Source organism: Micropterus salmoides, unplaced genomic scaffold (assembly GCF_014851395.1).
Source record: "Micropterus salmoides isolate LMB-PRFRI ecotype aquatic unplaced genomic scaffold, ASM1485139v1 Ms_hic_scaffold_13, whole genome shotgun sequence".
Taxonomy (NCBI): Eukaryota; Metazoa; Chordata; class Actinopteri; order Centrarchiformes; family Centrarchidae; genus Micropterus; species Micropterus salmoides.
Window position 1 is genome coordinate 23885897 of NW_024040374.1, and position 18524 is coordinate 23904420.

The 18524-nt window shown below is 41.7% G+C and overlaps 1 protein-coding gene across 9 annotated transcripts in view; it reads left to right on the forward strand.

Annotated features, from left to right (window-relative positions):
• ralgps2 (Ral GEF with PH domain and SH3 binding motif 2) overlaps positions 1 to 18524 on the forward strand; it is a 76652-nt gene that overhangs the window by 11221 nt on the left and 46907 nt on the right. For 6 of the 9 annotated variants that reach the window (XM_038716377.1, XM_038716375.1, XM_038716376.1 and 3 more), the window contains exons 2-5: positions 13281 to 13381; positions 16240 to 16373; positions 16663 to 16770; positions 17445 to 17495. In XM_038716377.1, coding sequence (XP_038572305.1) covers positions 16311 to 16373; positions 16663 to 16770; positions 17445 to 17495 — 222 coding nt within the window. In that variant the 5' untranslated portion in view covers positions 13281 to 13381; positions 16240 to 16310. Of the gene's footprint in view, positions 1 to 6742; positions 6805 to 13280; positions 13382 to 16239; positions 16374 to 16662; positions 16771 to 17444; positions 17496 to 18524 lie in introns of all 9 variants that reach the window. The other 3 variants (XM_038716372.1, XM_038716373.1, XM_038716374.1) reach the window with 3 other exon arrangements.

Below are 18524 nucleotides of genomic sequence, written 5' to 3' on the forward strand. Positions count from 1 at the left end.
AAGAAGTATAAGAAGGAATACTTTTATTAATTAATTTGCTTTCTCCTACCACACATAAGGTTGAGGGTTTTTTTAGGCTTATTTAAGTTATTCAATGTATTTAAAGTTGTAAAGGATATTTGCAGTATTTATGAATATTTTGAATGTCTTATTTTCTTTTTTTGTATGTGCAGTTTCTATAAAAACAAGGGGGACGGAGACTCACTTACTGGAATTACTAAATTGATTAAGCTCAGAGACAAGTGACAAGTACGTAGAAAGACTTTATGGACAGGCCCAGATATGTAAAGGGATAACCTGGGTGTTTATTTGGTTTCCTTTTGTCTCATAGTTACAATCTGATTAAAGCAGGGAGTGTTGGAACGATTTGGGAAGAGAAGAGGGAGGGCGACATTGCCGCTGGAAACAATGTCTTTACTATTTTTAGTCAATAGATGAATGTTTAGTGGCACATGCATCCTGTCCGTACTTGTCCTCTGAGAGGAGAACCGAGGCTCCAACCAGTAAGGTCTGTGTAACTCGGGCACATACTGCAATTTGTGTGTCTGTGTGCGCGCACAGACTGAGCACTAGCCCCTGGCCATGCTGCTCTGCTGGAGAGGAGGGTCAGAAAAGGGGGCGTGAGGGGGCTCATTCAGGGAGAGACGGGATGCGGGGGAGGGGAGCGGCGCAGGCGTTGAAGAGATACAGCTGTTTTCTCCAGTCTCAGCTGTTGCTCCTCTTCCATTAGACGCAGGCTCGGTTTCCCCCTCTCAAACACACACCCTAACTGGGAGTAGCACACAGTGTTCACATTGTTCTGCCTTGTGAGAAAGATGAAAGAATCAATCTTTCATAGCGGCTATCAGATGGGAATAGCAAGTACTTGCCGTGTTAGTAAGAGAGGCAGCCATGACCAGATTAGGCAAAATCTGTCTCTCTGTTTTCATCACATTTGGTCTCTCTTTCATGAAGTTAGATAGGTCCAGTTTTGTTTTTCTTAAAGGATTTGACAATAGCTCTGCTTTTTATACTCCTGTATAACTCCCTTTTCCCTTGACCTCTGCATGTGTGGATGACATGTTTTATTCCCCCGCGTGACCTCCGACCTATAGAACTCTGAGAACAAACAACTGAGTGTGTCTATGGGTGTGGGTTCATGTCCCTCTTTGGGCAGCTTTCGGTGACCGTTTTACTTTGCCTTCTTGCTCCTATGCTGAACGCAAGTGTTGAACGTTGACACACTTATTCTTCCTCTTGTCCCTTTCCTTCTCAATCCTTCCTCTACTGTTTCCTCTTGGCAACGCTCCTTTTGTGTTTTAACTTGTAATTGGCCGTTTTATCGGGCCCTGGAGACAGGGCAATGTTGTGTTAGCGCTGCATGCATGACTTCCCGTGTGTGTGTGTGTGTGTGTGTGTGTGTGTGTGTGTGTGTGTGTTAATCTGAAAATGGGGCCTGTGTCTTGCTCAGTTAAACAGGTTCAAAGTGACTGGATCAAAAGTAATCTTACAACTAAATGCTCAAAAGTTCAACTCAACAATCTCAGCAACACAGCAATTTATTCTCCGCCTCCCCCGCTCTTTGCCTTACTGTAAACTTGGCTGTGCCGACCAAATATTCACACACAGGATATAAGACTAACAATAGCTTGCATACAACGTGTTTGCTTTTAAAGACACTACAGAGTCTGCGCTTCGATATTGGCTGGTGCACTGCTCTTTTGGGTCAAGTATCTGAGCAGAGTAGGCCAGGCTAAAAGAGGACAGAAAAACTTGTTGGAGGACGATGAGCTCATTGTTATAGAGACAGTAGATTTTACTGTTGTATCTGGGGAACAGAAGTCTTGATGGATTGTACTACTTCTACCTCATAAAACTACCTCTAAAAATACTGTAGATCATGTTTGGCTGCAACTTTGACCTTGGCAGGACCTGTGAGCAAGCTATCCCCCTGCAAGATGTTACAACATGTGTGCAAGTGGGATCAAATGAAGAGTGTTTGTTGAGAAAAATTAAGACCCTATGTTGTTTTGGCTAATAGGAGCAGACTTGTACAGCCGGACGGGGGCTTGTTGATTATTCAGAATTAATTATTTTATCATTATTTTAGAATGAAGGTATTGTTGTACCAGGACTCTTGCCATTTGTGTATGTGTACTGTGTGTTTCTTCTCGCATAATTTATGATTTGTCATGTTGCCGCATGCCATGTCTTGCACAAAAGACCCTAGGGCCCATCTGTAGCCCAGGCCTGGGAAATGCTGCATAGAGCCTATATCTTTGTGGTACCATCAGTATGCAGAAAGAATCGTATTTTGAGTGGCAGACAGACGGAGATGATGATGATGATGATGAAGGAAAGATGCGGTCATGACGGTGTTCTTCTAGAGACAAAGGATACACAAAGTTTGTCTTGTAAACTGATATGCACAAGACATTATAAGGTTTTCCTTTTTAAACTGTGAGACTCACAAATGTGCCACGAGATCTTGTGATGTTAAAACGTGATGTCATTTCTCATCTAGGTGAAATGCTCTCTCATGATGTCAATATGACATAGTGTGAGGGTAAAATTAGCGTAGAAGATGTCCTCGCCACTTTTAAATCGTTTTTATGGCAGCATTTTGAGTACCTGATTATGTTCATGATGCAAATTGTTGCTAGTTTGGGAGACAGATAGTAGAGGAGAGAATCACAGGGAACCTATTTGATTCAAAAACTGATTCTTATAATCCTCTAGCAGCAGCAGCAGCTGTGCAGTAGGTTTATGTTCATCCCAGCAAGTAGCTACCGTTCTAACCAACTCACTGTGTAAAACTAATTCACCAACAGTATGACAGCTTCCAACCTCTGTTAAAACCCACACTAAAGCCACTTTCAGTGACTGTGACCCATAATTGTATTTACTGAAAGACATGTAATATAAAACGTAGCTACAGGAAGTGTTTCTCTTGCATCAGCATCACTTATTGTCTGTGGCTTTTGCATTTTTGTGTTATTGTTTTTAACTAAACCTTCTAGGCTGTTTGGAAGAAAGCAACAGGCTGAAACTTCAGATGATATATTTACAGTTCTGACTCAAAGCAGTGTTTACAGGAAACAGACTTTGAGACATGGTTGCATAGTTACTCATTTGTTATCATGCTGTATGTTCTGACTTTAATGTTCGCAATCAATAACCACTGTTGGCTAGATGGCTTGGGTGGTATTTATTTTTTCCTACCTTGATACCTGCCTTCACCAGAGTAATATATATGGTATATAGTGGTATTTGTATAAACAAAAACAACAACAAACAAAACAAAAACCTGTTGAATTCATTGTCAAATGAGTCTAGTCTATTGTGTGTTTAATTTGCAGTTAGCCTGCTTAGACGGCCGGACTGAGCTTCACAATGGCTCTTCATGCATCTTCATGACTGAATCCTTGAAAATCTCAGCTGGTCTGTTGATGTTGTTGGTCTGGTTTGCTGTATGACACTGAATTTCCGCCAAAAAGTACTTCTTAATCAATGAAATAATCTGTAGAAGCTTCGAGTAATAAAATCATTGTTAGCTGCAGCCCTATTAACAATATATATTCTGATGTAGTAAATTATCTGGATATTCACTTGAAAACAGTTTAAAGAAAAATAACCAGATGGAGTGTCTGTCTTTGGCTAATCTGGTGAAATGAATAACTACAAATCAACATCACATTGTAATAGCGCAAATACGTTCAGAAATAAAAGAATGGCTACGTCAGTAGAGGAAATAAAGCACAATCTCTACTGTATGACAAACCTGTCATCTCACGCTGTACATCATATTGTCATATTGCCTAACTCCACAGTGCCTAGTGCTGGGTGTTCTTAGTGAATTTGTTATAGTCACTTGATTTGCTCATCAACTCAGCAAAAGGTGTGCTTACCTTCGCAAAGAAGGTGGCAAGTTGTAGCGGAGTGAGACGCCTGGGCAGAAAGACACGTGAAAGGAACACGTATCAAGGATTTTCCTAATGCAGATGACAGCCGATATAATTAACAAAGTCTTAGTGTTTTGTATCTGCTGGTTCTGGTACCTCAGTTCTAACTGGATAATCATGGCGTCACTCCTCTATTGCATTGTTAGACCAAGATTACGTCGATGGACCAGCATGCTAGTCAGGTTTTATGCCTGGCCCACTGTGCAGGAGTTTGGGCACACTTGGAGAATATCTCGTCTTGTCCCTAACATTGTGGTGGTTTTGTCTATTTTTGTGGCGTACAGTGTTACTTCCCTGATTTGGTGTTTGCTTGGTCTCCATGTGGAGGTTTTACTGCTGTGGATTAGACTTGTGCCAATCGTCAGAGACTCATAGAGGAAGACATAGAGATGGTATCAGTTTCCTCTAAACATTACTGCTCTGACTGACTGCTCTGTTGCACTGTATTGTTAGCCTGCCCCTTCCTTGTTAATAGTCCGTGCAGGGAATGACCACAGACATCAGTGTTGCTGCCAGCTCCTCACTCCCCCCCCCAAAACTCATCTGTCACCATGTTGAGGTCGCCTGGTCTTCAGCAGTAGAGTTGAACCTGGACTGGGCTGCCTGCCTGCTCCCATTTGTGCCACAAATCAGGCTTAAGCCAACACATGCACATAAACATACACTCAAACTGTAGGCCAGTGCTCTGTCCACACGTGACAGCCTGCTGCTCTGTGGCCCCGCCACATGCCCCTACTCACAAACTTGGCAACGCAGCCTCTCTTCGGGTGATTTGATGGAGAACCAGATACTGTTATCCAGACCAGAACGTAGGCCCTTATATTGCCTGTTGGTAGGAGGATTTTTTGTAGTATTTATTCACATATGATTGCTGCTTGTAGCTGTGGGCTGCTAGAGGCTAGTGTGTTATCTAGGTTTGTTAGAGTTGTACATACCAAGTGTGTCTGTGTCACAGGGGGGTGTGCCAGGAGAAAAGACAGAAGTGGGGACACGCCTGAACATCCTGTCTGTAAAGCCTGAGCCCTAATTATCATCCCATAGAGCTGTAGGGATTGAGGGAGAGCGAGAGAGAGAGAGAGAGGCAAGTGTGTCTATAAAAAGCCTAATCACACCCCACGGTGCAAGCTGCTGCTAAGGCACCAATTTAGAACTAGTGGAATTTCACAAACAGGGTAGATAGATCTAACTAAACTAGATGTGTGTGTGTGTGTGTGTGTGTGATGTGTGTACTTGCGTGTCTGCATCATGTCTTCTGGATGTAAACAATAAATGGACTGCCTTTATCGAGCACTTTTCTACCTTAGCTGACAAAGGGCTTTACAAAGTTGTTGTCAGCTGATCTGAATAAGAATCAGCTAACCTGCCCTTTGCCACAATGTCCATCCTGCTCTGCTGACAGTATTTAATTGTCCATGCAAATTGTAATTGTTTGCATTGAGAACAGAATTGATCATTATATGCTAACCCTATAGGACTATTTACTAAAGTGTGGCAGTGCAGACAAACAAGCTGTTGACAACCTCAACATGATTCTTTCGTCACCTCAAACACATGATATAGTAGTTGTTTTCACCTACACAGAAAACCAACAGGGTTGTTGAAGAAAAGCAAACTTGTGTGAAGACGTCACAATCTGTCAGACCTCGTATCAATGGCTTATTTAGTTGTAAGTCATAACTGTATACTGCATTTGCATGTTTATTTCTTCAGTTGCCTCCAGAAATGTGGTACATCAAGCTCATCCATTACAATAAACTAGCTGCCTTTTGTGTACATCATACACCCATGTAACCAAAAACAATGTTCATAAAGGAAGTCAGGCAAGCCAAGTGAGAAAAAAAGGGGGAAGGTTCTACAGAAAGTCTTTTGAAAAACATGGTGATGAGCAGTCCTTCAAATGGGCCTGCACCATGGAGCTACTGGCACATTTGGCTCCCACACATTATGGCTTTGTATTTATTGGTAGTTGTTCTAATTGTAATTGCTCTTTGGGTAAATAAACTACTAACTAAAACCCACATGCAAAACTGTATGTGTGTATACTGGACAACTACATAAACCTCTTGTATCTAGAGAAGGGAAAGGAAGAAATACTTTCATATATGCTTCTTATACATTTACAAGAGTTTTCACACATAGAAATAGATTTGACATGGGTTGTATGGTAGTCGTACCAGAATATGTTGTCTAAGATGAAAGGCACAATCTGCGCGGCTGCTGGTTAAGGTTACTTTTTGAAGTCGTGCATTGATGATGAGCAAAGAGGAAAAGAGAGTTGGCTGAGTTTTAGTTCCTATAAGTGTATCTGATTGTCATTTTTAGATATCTTTATCAGCTTTGCATCAAAACTCATTTTCTAAATAAGAACCGTAACAGAAGTAAGATGGTGTGGACAAATGCAAGGTGCAAATATATTTTAAATTTGCAGTGTGTAAGAATTTAGCAAGCTATGTAGAGCCAAAATATTTTCTTTTTTTTAATTAAGGGTTTATATTCACCGAACCTGAGTTGGTGATTGTTGGGACAGTGGAAAGGCTAATGAAGACAGTATGTTTGAATTTTATTTTGTTCCTGTCGAGTTTGAAGTGTGATTTACTGTTGTTAAGTGAACAAGGTTTACAAGGAAATTAAGCTGGTCTTAGTTTGGCGATGAGGAGAAATTTCAATTCAGAAGATGTACAGTTGCATTTTTCTGTGTGAATATTTCATTTCTTGACATTTTGTGAGTTTATTTTGATTGATTATTAGGCACAAAAAGCTAAGAGAGCTTGTGTAACATAGAGATCTCGCTATTCCCACAGATCTCCCAGCTGAAACTTTGGGGGGAGACGTGAGCTATACAATCGGATCATCTCCTCTTGAGGTAAAACGTGTTATTACGAGACAGGACGGGAGGGGGCTAGCTGGTTAGCATACTAACTTCAGTAGACCTCTCTACAACACAACACATAGACGTCTTCGCATTCTGTTTTAATTTGTTCAATGTTTTAAACTAAAATTCTGGCTGTGTCTCACACATTGTACCCGGTTCAAAGTCAGAAAAGGTTGCTTGCACACTGTCCTGTGTCTCGTTGTTTGCTTTTTAAGACCCATTATACCATTGGGTACTTGCCCTTGGGTTTTCCCAGTAGATCATGCTTATTTCCAGTCACAGACAGGCCTAAATATTCATGAACCGATGGCTCAGTAGAGGGTAGAGCACAGTTGCTTCAGTGACAGGGTGGCGAGAGTCTGTATAGTGTCACTGGGTTCATTACCTACTGATTTTGAAAACAATGCTTTTACTGTGAAATGATATGGCACCATTAAATTATATTCTTCTATTTTTGCATCACGTGATAAGTCAGATATACGCAGTCTTCTTGTCTCAAAGGATTAGTGTATTTTGGAGGGAGAGGTGTCTTCTCACTTCCCGTGTGTGTTTTGTGCGTGCATGTGTGTATTTTCTGTGTTAATAGGGCCTTGTTCCCTAACCAACGGGGACACCAGAATGTGGTGTAAGCTGTGTTGGCAAACCATGGGATTCAGAACCTGTTCTGCGAGAAATAAAATGATGAAACACCTTGTTGTTGGAAGGACAGTTAGAAGAGCCTTGGGCAAAAACTGGTAATCAGAGCTATTTGAGTGAATGTAGCACATGGCTTTTATGTACGTGTTTGAATGTGTAGTTCATGTAGGGCAGTCTTTTTGTTTTCCCCTACGGTTATACTCATGAAAATATACTCCTTTCGGTTCTCCTACTGGTCTGAACTTCCATGGAGCTGCAACTCATCTGTCAACTTATTCTCCACAAAGATCTGAACATCAGCGGCATGTTAAGTGATGGCGTGAAGGGGCTGTTAGGCATGTTTCCTCGACAGCAACACACACACAGACACACACCGTTGTCCCTCCACAGGCATTGCCACCATCCTGTGCTTGAACAGCCGACCTGCTGAGTGAAAGCAGTGTATATCGAACTGCTATGACATCCAGCCACATGCTATGTTACTGTGTGTGTGTGTGCAGGTCATTAGAGGGTGTGTGTGATCAGTCCTGCCCCTCTTAGCTCCAGATCAATAGTGTTCTCCCCGGAAGGCTTGACTGGAGCCCAGGGAAAGCGAGAACCTCGATCCAGTCTTCAATATGCCATAGCATTACTGAAACGCCATGGCTCGCTCTGTGGTGATTAACAAGCTTCAAAAAAGATGCAGCCAAATTTGGAAGTAGGGCTTTTTGTAAAACAGTTTAAAGGAAAGATAGCTGGAGTCTACCCACATTTAATTTCACAACATATTTTAAATGCTAATCCTGCTTTGTACTGTTAAATGCAAGATGGTAAAGTGGGTTAAGTCCTAACTTGTTTACAGGTGTAGCCCAAGCCGCAACCTCCAGGGCAGAAAAATGAAGCCAACGCGGAAGTGCCAAAAACTGCATTTCATCAAATGGCCACTGTCTCCAAAAGCAATTAATAACTATGTTAAAATGCCCAACTTAACAGCAGAAATAAACATGTTTACAGCCTGTAATAAAAACTAGTTTGGTCTATATAGCTCATTTTCCCTGTTCAGTTTTATTTAACTAACCTGTTTAAATTAAGTCTTAACATTATGCATAGTGCAGGATGTGGTTGCTTTGAGTGACATGAGGTGGCCGCTCGGTCGTTCAGCAGCCAGGCTTCATTCGGCTTGCCTCGGCTCCACTTCTTTGCCCATGTTTGGATTAGCTATAGTCAGGCACTGCCAAGATGGCGATGGCAGCCGCTGGGAGCCACCCACATTGAGCTTTACAACTTCTCTTCAGATACCTATGGGTGACCTCAAGGACACCATGTCCATGTTTTATATTGTCTATGTTTAAGCCTCTCCTTCATATGACACTGAGGCAATATGAAAAATAATTTGCCTGAAAGTTACAGCTTTGACTTTGAAGGCCTACAGCTGATAACAGTGTGAATTCCCTGGTTGTGTGTGCACTGTGTGTACTAAAGAGAAGAAGAGGAGGGCACAGCTTAATGGGCTGTCATGTCCCTCACTGCTCAGCTCAACACACTGACCTACTTTAGCTCCCCGACTTTGGTGCATCTGCGGCATGTGTTGCATCAAGCCCCATCGCTGCTTGGCAAAACAGAAAGCACGTGTCTGTACAGTGCATGCATTATACAGACGGTGATAGAGGCGAGGTACTGTTAGTTTTATCACAAAGCACAGTGGAGCAAAAAAAGAAATTTATTCTTTTCCTCTTTCAAAGGATTGTGCAGTGATGAGGCCAGGATTTGTACTCTGCTCATAGTTGCAAGGACTGTGAGTCTTTCTGTGAGCACAAGGGAGAAGGACATTTGTGGGGGTCTCACAGACAGTAGGAGCAGATTGAGAAGCAAGGCTCGCAGGGCTGCTAAGTATCAAAGGCAGCGCTGCAGGCAGGAACTGGCAGAGTTGTCAGAGTCACAGAACACTCTGTTAATGCTGAGCGTCACACAAATCTCACATGTCTGATCCTTTTTGTTCACTTTCTCACATCTCGTGGCCTTTCCCTGATCACTGGTACAGTTCCGTGAACTCACAAACACCTGCTAACCTTTTATGTTTGCGTGTGCCTGTGTGATAGCTTGCGTCTTGTGTTGCGACAGAGATGGAGTAGAGAGTAAATGTGTATGCACATACAAAAGTAAATGAGATTAAGGCTTGGAGCAGTCTGGTGCACTGTGTCTTTGAAGGTCCTTGCAGTGTGTGCACTGCTACAGTTTTTTGTTATGGCTACGATATAAGTGATGAAAATGTCATTATACATGTTGCATCAAAAAGCTGTGCCAAGGGGGAAGGAAACTGCTTTCACAGATGTTGTTCAAGAGAAGGCTAACGGGGAAGTATTAACAACCATAAAGTCATGTTATACCCCAAGCAATATTCCAGGAGGATGTTATTGATACAGTTTTGCTGTATTCCTTTGTATTGTTTGAATCCATCCAGATAGTATTTAGCTATATGGTGTTTATCCTGTTGATAATGTTTTTGTGATGGTATTAATCTGCTTATTATTTTCTTGATTAATCATTTGGTTGATAAAACAGAGTAAAGCCCATAATAATAATTACTTTGAGCTGACATCTTTAAATATGTTGGTTTGTCTGACAAAAAAAAAGTCAGAGGTTTCTGCTTTAAAATGAGTTTGAGGTGAAGAGGAATGGGACGGGAGCTGGGCAGCGTAAGGAGCCCAGAGGACGTGCAGTTTTCAGGGCGGCGTGAGACAGGAATGTAAAGGGTCACTGCAGGATTTGAAATACGTTGTCACATGCACAAATAGGCTTGCGTGTGCGTGATGACACACAAAAAACACCTTTGCATTGTGGCCTTCAGTAACGAGGCCTGCCAGCACCTTTTGTGCTTGAAATGCAGCACGCACATTAATGTCAAAAAGCAGTCTAACAACACGAATAGAGGGAAGGAGAGGCAGCCCGCCTGATTCATCAGCAGTGTCATAACTCACAATTAGTTTAACAACGACACATCCTCTGCTATAAGCTCAGGCATGAATCACTGTGCTTTCTGTCGCTCTTCCTCTGTAACTCTCTGTGTCCTCCTCCTAATCCCTGTCATGTCCTCATGATTTCTTATCTCGGTGATGCCGAAACATTGTCAGCCTGTTCTACTATTCCCAGCGTTCCAAGCATTTCGAAGCACACACCTGCACCATATCACTGCTCGCATGATATTTCTTCAGCTGGGTATATAAAACCGGACCGAAGCGTAAGGACCCAACCACGTGGCATTATGTCACAGAGCTGAGCACATTTCAGCTCAGTTCACTGTCAGAGGTGCATGGATGTTGCCAAGAGCAGAAAAGGGGGCGGGTAGGGGAGCTGGATAGGGAGGGCAGTGACTCAGATGGAGTTGGTGTTGTCTCTCTCTGTGTTTTTGAAGCAGCATAGCTGGAGGTGTGGGCGTAGTAAGGAGCTGTAAAGTAATGAGAAACTGGTCTACAATGGTTGGGATCATGACTGACGGAGGGCAAACTGATTGACAGCAGGCAAGCACTAACAGGCTGTGGCCAGGGGGTGTTTACTCTGCTCAGGGTATAGACAGAGCAACACTTTGTTACGTGACAATGAGAACACAGACTATAGATGTGGGCGAGGTCTCAGGTTTGGGTATGTTATTTCTCTAGTCCCAGCACAACAATGTGTTGCAGTTACAAAGCTTTTTTGAAAGAATGTATAGACTTGCGTCAGCAAAGGTTCAAAGTTTACTCTAGTTAGTGGAAATCTTAATCCACTGTTTGTTTTGCTTGTGAGCTTTGTACCCCTATCCAGCATGATAACAGCCTGGAGGGGATGAGAAGATCTTAGCCCCTACCTGGTGGCTAAAGGCCAACTACTTTCTGCCAGCATGCAGCATTAGTCTACAGCCAGCAGGAGGTCCCACACAGGCCAAAGCACACACAGGCTTTTATTTCTTAGAATAGGGAGACACCTACTGGCTAATGTGAGTCATGTAAGGGCATTGTGGACACACACTCACTATTGAGTGATTAAGTCAGTGTTTCTTACAAATGAATGAATACAATTTACAATACAATACAATCAGCCATACTTTTTAATTAATCTTCCATAAATAATCATCCGTTTGTAAGATTGGTAGAAAAACTAGCGCACTTGCCGTGGTTCGTCATGCTCTCCTGTCGATTGACTTGTAGAATTGCACCTGAAGTTTATTATCTTCTGACAAAAAGACCAGATCATCACCAGTCATAGACCAGATTAGTCGATCATAAAAATATTTTTTTTAGTCATAGCCCTAGACTCAGTTCAGTCTTTCGTGTGCTCCCTGATTGGGTGAACTAACTGTTTTAGATTCAGGTGAGCAATAAGGCCAAGTAATATTAGAATATTGAGTAATATAATAATATTACAGAGAATTTTTGTTCTGAAAGAGGTCATATTATGCTTTTTGCCCTTTTTCTCTTTCCTTTACTGTGTTATATCAATCAATCAATCAACATTTATTTCTAAAGCAACTGTCAGGTATCCAAAGTGCTTCACATCATATAATATAATAAAACAGCATATCATACAATAGATACATATTACAAAAAAAGAAAAGTTAAAAATTGTCACACCACTACTGCGTATTAAAAGCCATTCTAAACAGGTGGGTTTTAAGTTTAGACCTAAAAATAGTTTCATCTGCAATTGTGCGAATATCAGGGGGTAGCTTGTTCCAGAGTCTCGGAGCAGCAACTGCAAACGCCTGATCACCCCATCGCTTATACTTCGACCTTGGGACTTCTAAAACCAATTGGTTTGAAGACCGTAACGACTGGCTGTGCTCACGCAGGGTTAAAATCTCAGTTAAGTACTCCGTGGCCAGGCCATTTAGGGCCTTAAAAACGAAATGCAAAATATTAAAATTTATTCTATACTGCACTGGGAGCCAATGTAAAGTGTAATGTTATATATCTTTTTTTGTACATGAAATAGGTTTGCAAAGTCCATCCCAAAGGGAGTTCCCATCTCCCACAGAAAACACTGCTCTGAACTGCCTGAAAACAGCTTGAATGTAGTCTAGCCTTACCTTATCTGCATCACTTGTATCACGTGTCATAATGCTTGCCTAGTGGCCCTCCGAAAGACTGGTGGAGAAACACACTGAGCTGCAGCACACACGATGACAAGTTGTCCGCCCACTGCCTTCCCCTTCATACCCAAAGGTTAGGCAGTCAGTGGACATAAAGTTGTTACTGTGATGTAGAGACAGTGCACAGTTAAAACAATACATATGAAAGATTTGTCACAAATGAATAAATTACCACTCTGATACTGTTGGTTCAGTCTAGGTTGCAAAGCTCTGCTTCTGATTGGCTAGTAGTCCTTAACTAGTTAATGCACAAGTGCAACTTAAACAAAGATCAAATAGAAGTGAGATGCTTCACTTGGTACCTAAAACTGAGCGTTCAACACACAGGGTGAAAAGAGGTGCTGCAGCAATGTGCACCAAATATGGTGTTTTTTGAAAGTTAAACCATGTAAACCTATTCTGGTACAACCACTGAATAAAATTATGAAACTGAAAATGAGCATAATATGACCTCTTTAAAGGTTCCTTCTATCAAACTGTGACCTTCATTTGTTTCTGCAGTGAGCTCATGCTTGCTAACACTAATAGTTCAGAAGACGCAGCACTAAAGTTTCCACAGAATCTCGTCAATGCAATGACTGATTTGTTTAGCGCTTACATAAATAAATTTTTGGCTGTGTTAATTTCTTATGGGTGCGTGGGTTTTCCTCATGTTCAGAAGAATCATGCTGCCTCCCTCTCTGTCTCTCCCTCTTCTCTCTCTTTTGTTCCTTTCACTTTCACACAGGCAGCAGGAACCAGCCTCAGAGAAAGACAGGACTTGATAGACAAATACAGAACAACAGGCTAACCTCACATCCAGCAATATGCCCATCTGACACACACCTGGTGAGTATGGCCTCGTCTGTACAAGGACAGCTTGGTCTGCTGGGTGGTTATGGCAACATAGGTGTGTCTGTGTGCCTGCAGGGTTCAATTTTCAAAAATCTTCTTAGCATTTGATTATACATACATCCAGTTGGACACATCAGTTAGAGGAGCACATATGACTGTACATTACTTAGTGTGTTAGAGACAGAGGAGTGTAGATTGAGCTGAACAGCTTTGGTAGTAATGTTTAGATCACGTGTAGATGTGTTTTTAGTGTGTTTATTTTTGAATGAAAAGATCACTTGTTATGTGGGACATGTGCATGTCTTACTGTATGTTGACATTTATCACAGCATCGACTTTAACTTGTAAAACCAGGGCACCTCAGACAAAAGGACCCGACACACATTAGACCTGGAAGTAAGGTAATTACAGGTGTATGGCTTTATAAACAACAGACTGACTAGCTGTTGCTTCCTGTGCAATTATGCGCTGTTGTCACAATGCAAGGGAGGTTGACATGATGTAGTGGTGTTTACTGTGGAAGGCAGCAAATGGCTCTTAAAGCACAGGCCATTTCAGATTGAGCCAGCCAAAAAAACCTCACACACACACACACACACACACACACACACACACTGCATTATAAAGTACACAAGGGATGCATTTGCTGGCCTTAAGTATTCTAAGCAGCTCCTTATTTTTCATTACTGTCTCTATGTGCTTTTGGCAAAGAGTACTCTGAGGTGTTTCCAGTCACAGGCAGAGAACGGTACTTAGGAACATAACATTAAAACATCACCCTAATACAAAATCATTCACAGTTGAAATTCAGTTCTGTCAAAGCTGTAGACACTGAGCTGCCCATCTTATATTCACGATCCGAAGAATCATTGAATGCATAAATAATCTCTTGCTGTGTTCCCATCAGTCCACATAGCCACATGTAGGTTCAGACTGCGGAACCATGTGACTTTTGTCAATATCTCAAAACGTCCGTGTTTCTGATACCATGACTGATACTTTGTGAGGAAAAAACTTAGGGGTGCCAAATTTGTTTACATTGATTTAAAAAGCCAGTCGAAATGCATCATGTGCAACAGGCGATTGATGCTCACGCTGAAACAACTTTATTGATTATTTGATTCACAGAGGGGGGAAAAACATGGTGACAATTGAGAATTGATTTGCTCATTTGAGTCATTTATCAAGAAAACAAACATTTGTTAAATACAGCTTTGAATTTTGTGTTTTTGACATCTGGGAAAAGAAAGTAAGCAGCTTTTATTTTATTTTAAGGCCTGTGGTAACTTGTGTTGTGTATCTGCTTTATTTCATTGGAAGATACTGACAATGGTATTAATGGCCTACTATTGAATTTCTGGATGAACATATTCTGCTCTGGTAGACAACATAAAAAGAAGAAATGTTTTAGGAGTATGGTCCTGTCTGTAGAGTCACTCAGTGGCAGTGGACCACACTTTAGTGCCGGGTGTAAGCTGTTTAGTGTTGTGGCTCCAACTGACAGCTGCTTTACCAAACTCCTTTCGCAGAAGATCTCTCCCTAATGCTCAGCCTAAGCTCCGTCTGTCCTGTCCGTCTGTCCCGTTTGTAGAAAATGACTGTGGCTGAAGGCTGTGAAAGTGTACGTCTATTTGAAGGTGACACAGTAGTGGGATTTCACTCCTAATCCCATCCCAATCCAGAAAGAATGACTTCCGTCCCATCCCATTCCTGTGTTGTGTTTAAAAAAGGGTTTCTCCTGGGCCACCTGTACCAGTTTCAGTGGTGTATTTGCTAACTACGTTACACGTAGTGCAAACGGCATATAGAGCTTTAACACGTCTCTTAGGAACTTGTTAAATACTTTAGACGTACCCAAAAGCTCTTTTGTCATGTGTTGCCATGCTGTCTTCCTCAAATCTGACTCTGACTCCATTGTTGGCGTTTAACTTTTGGTGGCTGCACCATGCGTCGTCCATCCACAGTCCACCCAGATCATGCGCTGGTCAGCAACCAGCCAGAGCTGCAGACAACTTGCATTACGTTCAAAATAAAGAAAATAGCGTGTAGTCATATTAGACCTGCATATATAAAAAATGACCTTTTGAGTCCTGTCCTGCCTGCACTGTTTTTTTGTTACCTTTCCTGTCGCAGTCATGTGATGAATAGTGAAATTGACTCCAACCCTCTGGGAATCCCATGTAGGGCTGCAACTAAGTATTATTTACATAGTCGACTAATCTGTTGATTATTTTCTCAATTATTCCATTAGTTGTTTGGTCTATAAAATATGAGAAAAGTGATGTTTCCCAAAGCCCAAGATGATGTACTCAGATTTCTTGTTTTGCCCAAAGATATTCACTTAAACGTCTTAGAAACCAGAAAATATTCACATTTAAGAATTTAGGAATTAGAAGAATTTGGCTTTTCTTTCTTTAAAAAAGGACTGATTAATTGATTATCAAAATAGTTGATTAATTTAATAGTTGACAAGTAATGGATTAATCAACTATTCGTTACAGCTCTTAATACCACAGAACCCCCCCCCCCCCCCCCCCCCCCCCCAAAATGTTAGCCTCTAACATTGATGTGGCATTCACAGGCCTGCTGTGACAATCTCTGACCTTGTCAACACTTCAACACACCACCATCTCAAGTTCATTTGTCAGTTTACTGAGATTGAGTTCATTTTTCTAGTTGACTTAGCACCTATAATGATGAGATGAACCTGGAAAACTCCAAACATACGTCAGCCAGTAGGTGGTGCTGCTGCATAAAGCTGAGCGATCTGTCTACTGCGTTAGCAGGTGATAATGGTCAAGATGTGGTGCAGAATGTACTCACTGTGTCATACTGTGTCTGTGTGTTTTCAGAGGGCCGGTCGGGCTTTGATGCTGCTGACGATGATGAATGGTCTCCTGCACTAGAGCTAGATGGTGTGGGAATGATGGACCTCCATAATGGTCAATCAAGCATCATCACCACCACCGCTGCAATAGTCTCTGAGGTGAGGCCACGCCCCCTCGCTAGACTTCCACCCACTCTTTTCCATCTTGTGCATGCCTCTCCTAGCACTTTTCAACACTGGCAGCTTTAGCTTATGTTTATAAGGTGACAGAATGTAGTTAAGTGTTTTTTTCTGACTGAAATATTTTTCAGTGATTCTTAGCTGTGCTACAACACCAGGTTGGTTATTAATCCTCTCAATCCTCCCTCCTCCACTTGATAACCTTGTTGTTAACCGCACAGCTATCATACCTATCTTTTTAAAATGCAACTTGGTGTTTGTCTTCTAGAAGAGCAGCAGCTCAGAATCTCTCAGTGATAAGGGTTCTTCAGACCTGAAGAAGAGTTTTGATGCTGTTGTGTTTGATGTGCTGAAGGTCACCCCTGAAGAATATGCAGTAAGTGAAGTTTTTGTGTGTCTGGTTAACCTCTATGTACGAGTTTAAAAATGTAATGTTGAGTAAGCACAAATGTGATGTGCTGACTTGAGATGGGAGGAGATGGGATGGTAGAAGAGGAAATGGGGTCAGAGTTTGGATCAGTAATAATTGATGTTTGGCAGTGCCAAGCAGGTACTGATGGATCTCCCGTGGCTGCCTCTGCTCAAACTTTCCAACTATGAGCACACAGAAGTCACATTTCTGTTGAATTAGCCTCACATTATTGTGAGGAATAATGTTGCTCAGGATTGTCTTTAATTAATGAAATAAAATGTTCCTCAATAATCTAATCTTACTATAATGCAAACATTTTTGTCCCTTAGTCTGCCCTATTCAACCACAAGTGGGCACTCTTTATCTTCTTATCCCTTCAAGTGTCTTCAGTTCAGGTCTCTGCATGGTACATCAAGGCATTTAAAGGTGCCCTCAGTAAAAGATCACTGTCACACCCACCAGCTTGAGAGGACATGGCCTTTCTTGCAGACGCAGTGTTTTAAATGTTCTACTATTTTATTGACCTTAGATTTGACATTTGTGATTCTTATACACAATACTGTCGCTCATACATGGCGACGTGGTATTTGGGGAAATGTGTACATCAGCAAATCTAATTGTTGTTTCGTCTCCTCCAGGGCCAGATTACGCTCATGGATGCTCCCGTGTTCAAAGCCATCCAGCCAGAGGTGAGATCCCATCAAATCAGTAGCGAGGAGAGGGGTGTTGGCAGCTTTATTAGGACGTCATTTTTGACATCTAGTGTTAGAAATCAAGTGGGGCTGTTGAGTTACTTTCAAACACATTGTTGTTCATTTTGAGGTTGGGGAGTGACTCATCTGAAATTGTAAGTAACAGTCTGATACATGTACCCTCACATCTCACATTATACAATGAGCACGCACACAGAACAAATGTTGATTTGTCAATAACAGATCCAGATCAGGTCCAGTGGAATTCTGACTGATTATTAGGGCGGCACAATTAATCTTATCGCGATGTCGTCATGTGCGATTACATAACCGCAAAAAGTGTGCAATTTGATAAAACAGAAAAGGTTTGTGTGATGTTGTCTTCTGTGTGTGCGCTGCAGTTTGCTCATTATCTCCGCCCACACGGGGCTCTCGCATGTAATTCTAAAAACTGATAAGCCTACGTGCAATGAGAATTTTTTTATGAGCAGTGTGTAACTTTTAAGACAACAACCTACCGTAACCCCCCCTCCTTGCCCCGCGAGTAATCGTTCAAAACATAGTCTGATGCTCCACTCTGTGACAGACAGAGAGACGTCGGCAGAAGCTGAAGCAGTAAGACAGAAGAAAACAGGTAAGATAAGGAAAGTTTGGGTTTGCTTCGCTGCCCATTTAACGTTAGCTGTGTCTGTGCATTTAGTTGTTCAACATGTTCAACTTTTCACAGAGCCAATGTGCTTGTCAGTCACTTTTCGTCGAGCGACCAATCACAGCCTGGATGGGGGCGGGACATTAAAAAAAGTTTGATGTGCTACAGCAAATCATCAAATGTTGAACAATATGATTATTGACAAGTTAGTACTTAGCATTAACAAATTAGAGACCAATGTAGAGCCTTTTGCTAGCACAAGGATTAAATAAATAAAAACAACCCGCAGAAATGAAACAGTTGTAACTGGATTTAATATTCGACTAGTGGTAAAATAGTGTACTATTATATGACATTATAATGAATGTAGTATATTA